At 37.5% G+C, this 11,645-nt stretch overlaps 1 protein-coding gene across 1 annotated transcript in view; it reads right to left on the minus strand.

Annotated features, from left to right (window-relative positions):
* LOC133991485 (protein kinase C epsilon type-like) overlaps nucleotides 1-11,645 on the minus strand; it is a 119,934-nt gene that overhangs the window by 25,244 nt on the left and 83,045 nt on the right. Inside the window, exon 12 of the mRNA XM_062429914.1 lies at nucleotides 813-967. Coding sequence (XP_062285898.1) covers nucleotides 813-967 — 155 coding nt within the window. The remainder of the gene's footprint in view (nucleotides 1-812; nucleotides 968-11,645) is intronic.

The following is an 11,645-nucleotide window of genomic DNA, read 5'->3' on the forward strand; positions in this document are numbered from 1 at the left end:
CTTTCCCCTTCTCTCTCCCTCATTCCTTCTTTCCTCCGTCCTTCCTTCCTTTCCTTCCTCCCTTCCTTCTTTCCTTTCCTTCCTCCCTCCCTCACTCCCTCCTTCCTTCTTTCCTCCGTCCTTCTTTCCTTCCTTTCCTTCCTCCCTTCCTTATTTCCTCTGTCCTTCTTTCCTCCCTCCCTCCTACCTTCCTTCTTTCCTTTCCTCCCTTCCTTCCTTCCTCCCTCCTTTCCTTCCTTCTTCCTTCCTTCCTCCTTTCCTTCCTTCTTCCTTCCTTCCTCCCTCTTTCCTTCCCTCTTCCTCCCTTCCTTCCTTGACTCGAGGACAACAGGAGGGTTAAATAAGCAGAACATTAATGCTCCACAGTGTCTCAAAGGTTTATAAGATGAGCTGAAGCACTGTTCAGATTCCTGAAAAGTGCACTTCCGTTATCCAAGCCTACAACAGCAGCTTCATTAATGCTGAGAGTCTCGGTCAATGTTTATTTTCACTTTTTTTTTCTTTCCTAGGGTCCTACATGCGCTGTAATGGAAACGCATGTCACAGTTGGAGGTACTAATTCAAATAAACATCACATTCATGCTTCACGTTAAATCAAATGAAATTAAAGGACTAGAGTTTAGGGTTGAAACTTCTGTTAAATGTCAAAAGTCCTGGAAAGTGCAAAGGAGGTGTAATGTTACACCCAGTTTAATATGGAAGGAAAGAAGGAAAAAACAACACAAAATCAGACAAATAGAGGGTAAAAAGTGGCTTATTTATGGTGCATGTTGAAGTTCAGTAGTTAGAGTAACGCTGGTCACCATGGTTACCTGTATATGACTCCGTGCCGGTGCAGGAACATCAGAGCAGAAGTGACCTCTGCAGCATAAAAACGAGATCGAGCCTCGTCGAACTTCCTCGACCGCTGAATCTGAAACATCAGGTCGCCTCCGTTAACGTACTCCATCACGAAGAACAACCGGTCCTGAGGAAGAGAGAGAGAGAGAGAGAGAGAGAGAGAGAGAGAGAGAGAGAGAGAGAGAGCGAGAGAGAGAGAGAGAGAGAGAGAGAGAGAGAGTATTTAATTAGTATACACAATGGTATTTGATATTAATTCTTCATGACACAGCGAGTGAAGGTTATGTCACAGAAGTCAGACCTTTGATTTCTTTGAGACAGTATAGTCAGACACAAGTTGATGTTTATTTAAACCTGTATTCACTGACTTTTTATCCACTAGTTTTCAGCAAAATCAAACTTCACTGACATAACCTTTTAAGCCAATATTCACTCTCTTTTAGCTTTGTTTTTACTCATTACCAACTCCTGAGCGAAATATCTGTCTCTTTAAGCTGCTAAATGCTCCACTATGTTCACCAGCTAGTCTACAGCTAACTGTGTCTGAGCAGGTAGTGTACAGTGGCTTTTTTTTAAATTGAAGCTTTTTCTTCTAAAATGACGCTATGAGAGCTCTGAGAGTGAACTGAAACAGTAAAGTTGCAGCCGCACAGCTAAACAATGAGATGAAACTCAACTACAAAGCTCCGTAAAGCTGAGGAGAGTTACATAATCTCTGCTAACTCTCTGTAGGTTCAGCATTACAAATAAAACCTTTGACATTACACACTGTCATTTCATACATTATTATTTTTTATATAAAAAATATAGATTATAGCCACTTTAAGTAACACTAAAGTGTAAAATCCATACTGTTAACTACTTATTAAATCTCACACTGAGAGCACAAACCACAACACTATGTATTGTCTGTGATCCACACTGATTGTCTTCCACTCCCATATGATCCCTTCCTGTGACACACACACACACACACACACACACAAACACACACACACACACACACAAACACTCAAAAAACACATTCTATACCGCGCCCTCTGAACTCTATTCTCTTGGTACTGAAAATGGTCTCCGGGGGGGAAAATGGCCCCTTTCCTGAATTCCAGCTCCCTTTCTTCATATAGGAAACAAGGGAGAGAGAGAGAGAGAGAGAGAGAGAGAGAGAGAGAGAGAGAGAGAGAGAGAGAGAGAGAGAGAGAGAGAGAGAGAGAGAGAGAGAAAGACAGAGAGAGAGAGAGAGAGAGAGAGAGAGAGAGAGACAGAGAGAGAGAGAGAGACGAGATGTGTGTGTGTGTGTGTGTGTGTGTGTGTGTGTGTGTGTGTGTGTGTGTGTGTGTGTGTGTGATATAAACAGCACTGTATATAAGGAGCCAGGAGGAGTCCATCCGAGCCATTGTGTGACTCCTCAGCGTTCACAGTGTGAGCAGGAAAGGTGACACACTCACACTGCGTGTAGGTATGTGAGTATTTATGTCACACTGTTCACTCATCTAAAGCCTCTGTGTGTGTGTGTGTGTGTGTGTGTGTGTGTGTGTTCATCACATTTAAGGAAGCCTTCTTGATGTGATGAGTAGACAGAGTTTGGATTTATAGACCTGACCTTAATCACAGGAAGAAAGGAAGAGTGGAATATGGTCAGTGGCGCATTTACTAAAGTCTCAGTTAGAGATGCCCTAACCTTTTTTGTGTCCATGTGGTTTAGTTTAAATTTAAAGGGGTTAAAATGTGAAAATAAACGTATGAATAACTTGCACACATTCTTTTTTTGTGGACCCAGCATCAAATTTCTGCTTTTAATCCATTTTGAGAGAATATATTAGAGGATTATGGCAAAAATGTCTAAGTAGTGTAACCATAAAAACTTTGTACCAAATAATTCAACGTGCTTAAAAACACAAAATTTGTGGTTACACCATTTGACATTTTCAGGAGCATTCAGTCTTACTTTTGGTTTAAAAAAAATGGTGCAAATGTCATCTCAAATTATATAAAACCAACAAAAATACTAAATGTACATTTTAACAAACCTGATGCTGCTTTTAAAACTATTTTTTAAAGATATGTTTGAATTGCTCATCTTGCCAACCCTTATTATTTGTCACTGACCAATGTCCACAGTCAGGTATAATAAGACTAATCCATAATAAATACAGTAATAGTTACATTCATCAGTATTCAGTATCCAAAGATGCAATATTAGAAAAGAAGAAAGAAAAGACATTTTTGGTGAGTCTTCCTTTACTTTACTTTACTGGTTCTTTACTTCAGTACTTTCATTGTTAAATTCATAATAACTGAATTTACACATTACATTTTTTTCTCCTTATATTTATCTGATAGCTGTACGACTGACTTTTCAGATTGATTTCATGCAGAGAATACATGCAGTTTCTTTCTAGCCTTATGAAATGTTGGACTTTATCTCTTACTCAGTCTTACTCAGTCTTCATGAGAAATGACACAGAACAGGATAAAGGAAAGTCTGTTTTTTCCTCCCAAACAGACTTAGTCAACTCTCTTGTTAAGGTTCAATAAACTCTGTTTCTTCACATTGTCATTTAAAGGGAGATATTCCTGTAAGACCAAAAATCTTCTTCCTGCATTTTCTCCTCCAAAACAATCAAAGCGGAGGTGACTAATGATCCACAGTAACAGCGTTGGTCATATCCCTGCTTTCTATTCACTAATGATAAACAAAGGTTGGACAATAAGCTCAAATTTATACTTTACTCTGGAAACCCGGTGTGTGTAAATACAGTTAATACAGTAAATAGGGTTGCAGTGCATCCTGACACTGGTTACATACGACAGCAGACAATGACACAGGCTAAGACAACACTAGTGAATAGTCTTGTGTATTAAAAAAAATGTCTTACACTGCCAGCGCACGTGTGTGTCTGGGAAACATTTCTTTTATTAGAACGAATGAGAAAAATCAGGCTTTCATGAGCATGGATTGTTGAACTGACCGAAACATGTGGTTCAACATTGGAAAACTGGCTACAGTAGTTTCTAGGAAAATGTTGGGACATGGGACCTTTTGTAATGAAACTGATAAAGCAAACTAATACATATACTCAACAGGTATATTTTAAACCTGCTGCTTCTCTGCTCTGGTCTTCATCATTGATGGTTAACTTGTTGCATTTATCGCCTCGGATCAGTTTCCTTTTCATGCACCAAAACAAAATCAAAATAACCAAAATGCATCACTAAAATCCATATGAGATTGTTTCACTCCATTCACACTTTACAGATAACAGGCACTCTCACACTTTATATCCTTTAATTGTGACTATTTTTAAATCATTACTTTCTATTCAGGCACATTTATTCATTAATTTAAGATCGCTATGTTTTATCTTCTAATACTGTTTTTTTTGTAGTTTGTCTTTTAAGGGAAACACTATTTAGCATTTTCTTTGTGTATGAAAGTGCATAATGAAAAATTACAATAATAAAGAAATCTGAAATCTGTTTATAGCCAAAATATCAATTATAAGAACTTCATTGCTATAGTCCACAAAGAGAGATTAATATGTTAGGTAGCTGCATTTGGGCTCATGAAGCTGGCTCAGTTTGTCACCATGATAACTTCTGTTGAGTGGCTCCTATGTTCTGGAGCAGGTTAATAATATCACTGTGGGAAAAAAATAGTTATTATTCCTACAGGATTTAACACTCTGATTCCATCACCGCACCTCAGATTAGCAAAAAACGTCTGGTATTACTTTTAAGTGTTTTCATGAGCACAAAATATTCAGAATAGTTTGTTCATCCTAACTAAAAACTACTATTTCTACATCTTCTTATTCTGTATATATAAATAAATATGACTTTTTGCTTTTGCTAAAACACTGTTTCATCTCATATCATTGTTCTCATTATGTCTCCTGTAATTAACGACCACTCCTGAGTTAATCTTTCACATTAACACACTCATAGCAGTAAAAACCCAGAGTTGACTAAACTGGTTTGAGTCAGCGTCATGATACCGGTGATCCACGACAACCAATGTTACGCTCAGTGAAGTCAGCTCACCCAAAGAAAACAAGACTAAGTTGAACTTGCTTACTTTGCTATCGCTGCTAGCAACCATTTTACTCAGCCAACATCCCAGTACACCCAGTTAATGCAGCTGTTTAGCTCAAAATGAGCCGAGACCACTTCCTCTACAGGCCTAAAATAACTGTACAGTTCTTGACTAAGAACGCAGCATTGAAAACACCTTCAGGGTAACAATCTGATACCATTCCCCCCCCTTTTTTTTGTATTTTTAACCCTTTGTAGGTCTGCTTAACCGTGATATCTGGTTGAAAACAAAATCTATTTAACTTAAAACTTTTTGGGGCAATCTTTACCACTTGTATGAGGTATGTAATGCACAGACAGACCATTAGATTGTGTTATGGTTGCTATAGATACAGGTTGTTCTATGGTTGCTATAGATACAGGTTGTTCTATGGTTGCTATAGATACAGGTTGTGCTTTAAACTCAAAGATAGATTTTGGGTTTGTTTTGTTTTATTGTTTTTGTTGATTTTAGTTTCTTGCTCTTATCCTACTTGTTCAATTTTATCTTAATTCATATTTCAGTTGTTTACCCGGTGTAAAATGTAGGTCTTTGTGTCTGATCTGACAAACGTTTCTCACTCACTGGTGTTTTTATAAAGCTGACCTCGTGCTCTCTTCTCCTCTTTGGTATCAGTTTAAGGGTCCGTCAGGATTGGGTCTTACATAAGTGGCCCACCTCAGCTACCCTCTCTCTCTCTCTCTCTCTCTCTCTCTCTCTCTCTCTCTCTCTCTCTCTCTCTCTCTCTCTCTTTCTGCTCCTCCTGAAAGCGACTTTTAAACAGGATGTCGAAATAGTTTGTTTAAATGTACCCAGAGTCCCGGCTGGTCCCACCCAATCAAACGTGAATAAACATTTCCTGAGTGTAATTACAAATGTACAGATACTGGCTTCCCACTGCTGACACACACACTCTCTCTCAAACACACACACACACACACACACACACACACACACACACGCACACACACACGCACACGCATACATTAAAACCATGTTCTATGCGTGCTTATCCAGATGATCCCCAACCCAACACATACAATAACGTCTCGATGGTTATCCGACTATTGTGCCTGTATGTGCGTGTGAGCGAAAGAGAGATAAAGTATGTAGCCTTTCTGTGCCACTGTGTAGCAATGTATGTGCAACAAGTCTTAGCTTGAGTTTTATGTAGCATGAACCCATTGAACCACACTTTCTCTCTCCTCCCTCCCTGAAAGTAAACACATTCATGTTTACCGTGACTTGCGAGGACATTACATTGACTTATACTCATTTTCTGGACGATTAGCTCGACCGTAACCCTTACCTTAACCTTAAACCAAGTCTTCAGACTGTAATTTATTGATTTGTAGTATGGGGGACTTGGCTTTTTTATCCCCAAAAGGGAAGGTGAGTCCCCATAATGTGAACGTGTGAAGAGTTATATGTCCCCACAACAACAGGTAAACACACACACATACACACACAATTAAAAAAAGCTCAAAGATTCACATTTGTTTCCTCCATCAGGTAAAAAAAAAAATCTATGGTTGAATAAAAACTCATATTCTCCACTCAGGTGATTAATAATATCAATAATATCAATATCATAATGGAAATAAGGTTTAATTTTGCTATCATAGTACATATTCCCCAGGAAAGAAAGAAAAACAGGACGATAGAAGAAGGAGAGAGGGAAATATAAAAATGAATTATGAGATAAGGAAGGAAAGGAAAGTGTGAAGGTAATGAAAAAAGTTTTAGGGATAAAGGAAAAAGGAAAAACACGCAGGGAAGTGTGTAAGAAAGAGAGGCAGAAAAAAGGGAAAGAAAGGTGGACAGAGAGGAAATAGAGGAAGAAATAAACAAGGGAAGAAGGAAGTGGATTTTAAAAGCAGGGGGGAGTATAAAGAAAACAAGGAATAGGAAGGAAGCGAGGGTGGAAGAAAGAGAAAGAAAGGTGAGAGGAAAAAAGAAGGGAGAAAAGAAGACGAGACGTAGAGAAGAGGAGTAACAAAGGAAGGAAAGTCAGAATGAAGAGCAAAAAAGTATTTGGGAAAAATAGAAAGAGTGACACAGAGAAATGAAAAGGGAAGAAGGAAAGAAAAGAGGAAATGAGGAGAAAGAGTATTATGCTCTTATCTTATCTCATGTTGATTCCAGATAATGTATGAATAAAAAAATTTGTGCCTCATTAAATATATTTTATTCTCACTTTGGGTTGATTGTTAAGCTACAGTTAATAGTCTCATCAAAATCAGTCAAATCTGGGAACAAAAAATAAAGAAAAAGAACATAAAAAAAAAAAAGTGGGATTTGAACTTTTGTACATGTAAAAAAAAAAAAAAAAAAAAAAAAAAAAAAAAGGAAAAAAAGAAAAAAGAAAGTGAATTGCTGCCCTATTTTCCTCGGAACATTATGAGCCATTAGCGTTTGGCTGCTAGTCATTACCACACAGAGCCTTCCAGTAAAGATGCCCTCAGTGATTTCACTCAACTCTACTTCTTTACTGCTTTTTCTTTCTTTCTTTCTTTTTTTTTTACTCTGTGGCACGATTCAGATCTCCAAAAAAACACTTCGCCTTTTAAAAAGAGGAACGTTTTTTTTTTGTGTGATGATGGCAAAGAAGGAAATGATTGTAATTGGAGGACAGACTGTATTGTGTGTGTGTGTGTGGCCCTGGAGTCAGATCACGAATGTTTTGTCCTGAAAAGACTAAATCGAGCAATGTGTCGTAGCGCCGAGCAGACACAAACCAAACACTTCATGCCTGTAAGGTGGAGACGCTGCAGTGTTGAGAATAAGAGCTGAGCTAGGAGTTAAATCTTAAGACCAAGAGCTTTAATAATCCTTACAGTTCTGCTTATTAGAAGAGAAGTTCGGACCTATCGTGTAACTTTTATAAAAAGACGTCAGTGATATTATAGCAAACCTCACCAAAAATAACTTTAAGTTTAAAAACATAAAGAAAAACATATTTATACATTAATTTATGTTTTTTTGTTCTTGTTTTTGACCCATTGTCGCTATCTTAACTTGCCATATATTTCAAATGTTGCTGTTGTGCACACTGTAGCAGGTATAATATCATTTAATGGGATATTAAAAGGGATGTTTCAAGCCTTCTGCTTTTCTTCAGACTAAAGACAAAATGTGTAATGGCCATCTTAAATAAATAAAGACCCAGGTCAATCCCAGTCTATATATGTGACAATGACATGACACCATTTTTTTTTTGTGTCCATGTGGTTTAGTCAAATTTAAAGGGGTTAAAATGTGAAAAAAAAACCGTATGAATAACTTGCACACATCCTTTTTTTGTGGACTCAGCATCAAATTTCTGCTTTTAATCCATTTTGAGAGAATATATTAGAGGATTATGGCAAAAATGTCTAAGTGGTGTAACCATAAAAACTTTGTACCAAATAATTCAACTTGCTTAAAAACACTTAATTCTCAATAAAACACCATATCAACTAGTTTGGCATGATCTTACATTATAACTTTTTTATATTAAATCAATGTAATGGAATACAATTGGTCCAAATATTAAATTTACATTGGGGAATCATGTCAAATCAAGTTAACCACATGAAGTGTCTTGTACTGTAACCAGCATTTAAAGGGCCATTTTGTTAAAATTGTGAAGAAGGCTATATAACAGGAAGTGGTTTTATAAAGAATGACACCTGATGATCACAACTGCAGATTAGAAGCTCCCAACAATTACTCATAAATTGACGTTTTTTGAACATGGTCAGGTTTTTCTCAGTTAACACGTCAAATGGTGTAACCCTAGAAAAACATTGATAATTCATAAGAATTCATCAAAATGAATATTTACTATAAAAAATACCACATCATGTGACTGTCAGGTGATCTGGGTGTTCATGTATTTAAGATGGTGACCATGCATTCTTGTTTTAGCCTGAAGAGCATGAAACGTCACTTTTGATATCCTATTAAACCACACCTGCATTGGGAGCTATAGTCTGCTCCCCAATGCAGGTATGATTCTACCTTTACAGATTTAGTTCTTTGGTCTTGCACCTGCTTTTTTATTCCTGATGTGCACTACTACTACATAAACTTCTACAAATGTTGCTGTCGTGGAATCTAGTTATTTTTTTATTTTTTTTTATTTTTTAGTAGATGTCCATAAATACATGGAGTTTCATAGAGGTATCGTCACGTCTCCTGCAACTGGGTGAAAGATTGCAGCGTGTTTTAGGTTAAATAACCATAAACATAGGTGTCGTTTGCTTTTTCTACATTCTTTGTTGTCACTTTAAACAGAAGCTGCAGTGACTACTTAAAGGTGAACTTCACCAATTTTACACGTCAAAGTCTGTTTCCAGGTGCTGTTGAGTGCATGTGTGTAAAAAGTCGTATTAAAGCCATTTGTACATCAGCGTGTGGTGAGGTTTTAAAACCAGGATACATTACTCACTACAAGGATGTGGAATATGTGGTTATTCACATAACCGCTGCTTTGATTTTTATCTTTCTTTAACCCTTACATTCTGTTACATTTTTTCCTAAGGTAGTTGTGGCATAGCTTGGACTTATGTTTTGGGTCATTATCTTGCTGTAGGATGAACCTCTGACCAACTACGTGCATACCAGAGGGTTCTGCATGGTGCTGCAGAATGCTGTGGTAGCCGACCCTGGATCCAGAAAAACAGCCCCAGACCATCACGCTTCCTCCTCCATGTTTGACAGTTAATGCCACACACTGAGGAACCATCCTTTCGCCTACTCGCCTATCACGCAAGCTGTTGACTCTCAGAAACTTGTCTTCTGACTCTGTTGTGGCTTTGAGTCTGCCAGACCTCTTCCTTTCAGAATTTCCCCCAGTTTCTGAGTGCTTGTTGAAGGAAACTGTACTCATTGACACCTTGACTTTCTTCGCAATTTCTCTGTAGGAAAGACCTACATTTTTAAGTGTTTTTGTATAATTTTCAGTTTTGGGTAACCTTACCTTTTTTTTAACCTCTGGCAGTTCACCACTTACCTTTGTACCATTTTAAACTATTCATTGGACTTGGAACTGCTTGAATTTCAATAAAAAACTGGAAAAATTGGGGTGTTCTAAAACTTTTGACAGGTAGTGTATATGCAGCTGATATAGATCTTTTTGTTGAGTGTTTAACCCACATTTAATGAAAACATTCATAAATTACTGTTGCATTCATCACATTGTAATATAATCCATTAAATGCATTACATTCCCCTGTTGTATATAACATGGGTGTGATTTATAAATGTTTTATTATCCATAAAGAAAAAGCATAAAAAATGAAGAATAAAAGTATCTCTGCTCTCTAAAAGCTTCTTTAAGGATTAATCACATATTTATCTGTGACTGAGGAGGCGTTCATTAATAATTTGAGACTAATTATGAAGGTATATTGTAGATACGTCTTAATATGAACAGTATGTGAGGGTTATAATGAGTCCAGCAATGTTATATGACTTCAGAGCTAAGTTGGTGCAATGCTAGTAATGCCAGTAATACCAACGCAGCAAAGCTAAATAAATAAATACATAAATAAAAATACACACAGGGTCATTGGTAAAAATTTGAACCTGGCTCAGATTTTGCAGAAATGCAACATCATCCAACAAGACGCCGCTTTGTGCAATCGCATACATGCAAGCGAGCGCACATTCCTGTAAGATTACTTTGCAACGGTGAGTTGTAAAATCCCGTCTCTGATTATTGTAAACCACTGTGAAATATCTGATAACCTTTCCTGGATCTGTTCAAACTTCTTGGGTTGCACTTCATGAGTCACTGAAGCCTGATGCAACACGTTTAAAAGATGCATCAGTCTCACCCGAACTTAGCACCATTGTTTTTGCAGCTTTACTTCTGATCTTAAAACATTAAAAATGACACACACACACACACACACACTCCGTTATTCATCATCCTCACAAAGATATAATTGGCTTTGCTCTTTGTAAACCCAGGAAACAGTTGTGAAAGCAAGTTATATGTAAGAGTTTATGTCTGTTTGTGCACAGATATATGAATCTACATACACACCAACAAGAAGATAGACACTTGAAAGTATAAAAAGCTTAAGAACTACCTTTCCGGGAATAGAATAATAGAATAATTCAGTGATGAAGAGTGTTGATGTCTGATTGATGAGCCTCCTCTAGTTCACTTAGGGTTAGGCATCTTCATGTCTTGGTTAAGGTTAGAGGCTCAGGGAATGCATTACATCAGTGAGTCTTTGCAAGTATAAGATTACAGATGCGTGTGTGTGTGTGTGTGTGTGTGTGTGTGTGTGTGTGTGTGTGTGTGTGTGTGTGTATGTGTGTGTGTGTGTGTGTGTGCTTGAACTGCATCCCAAGAACAGCAAACATCGCTCCTCTATTGACTGCACTCCTGAAAAGAACAATTCAGTGCTGCTCAGGACTGACACATATTTGGCTGAGGAGACTGAATGTGCCTACAGCGTGTGTGTGTGTGTGTGTGTGTGTGTGTGTGTGTTCATTGTTCTTGCATGCTAAATTTGCCCTGACTGTCCTTCTTCTTGATGATGACTGACAGGAGCTCAGTGCATGCTGTGGGCTGCTGGTTCTCCCACAGAATATCTTCTTACTCCTCGTCCCCGTAAAAACAAATGAGCAGAACATTGGATTTTCATTGGTTTAAAAAAAAAAAAGAAAGAAAAAAAAAGAAAGAAAGAAAGCCTATTTGTAAGTGAGGAGTTTGTCTTGATTAGTTTCATGT

This window comes from Scomber scombrus, chromosome 12 (genome assembly GCF_963691925.1).
Source record: "Scomber scombrus chromosome 12, fScoSco1.1, whole genome shotgun sequence".
NCBI classification, from domain to species: Eukaryota; Metazoa; Chordata; class Actinopteri; order Scombriformes; family Scombridae; genus Scomber; species Scomber scombrus.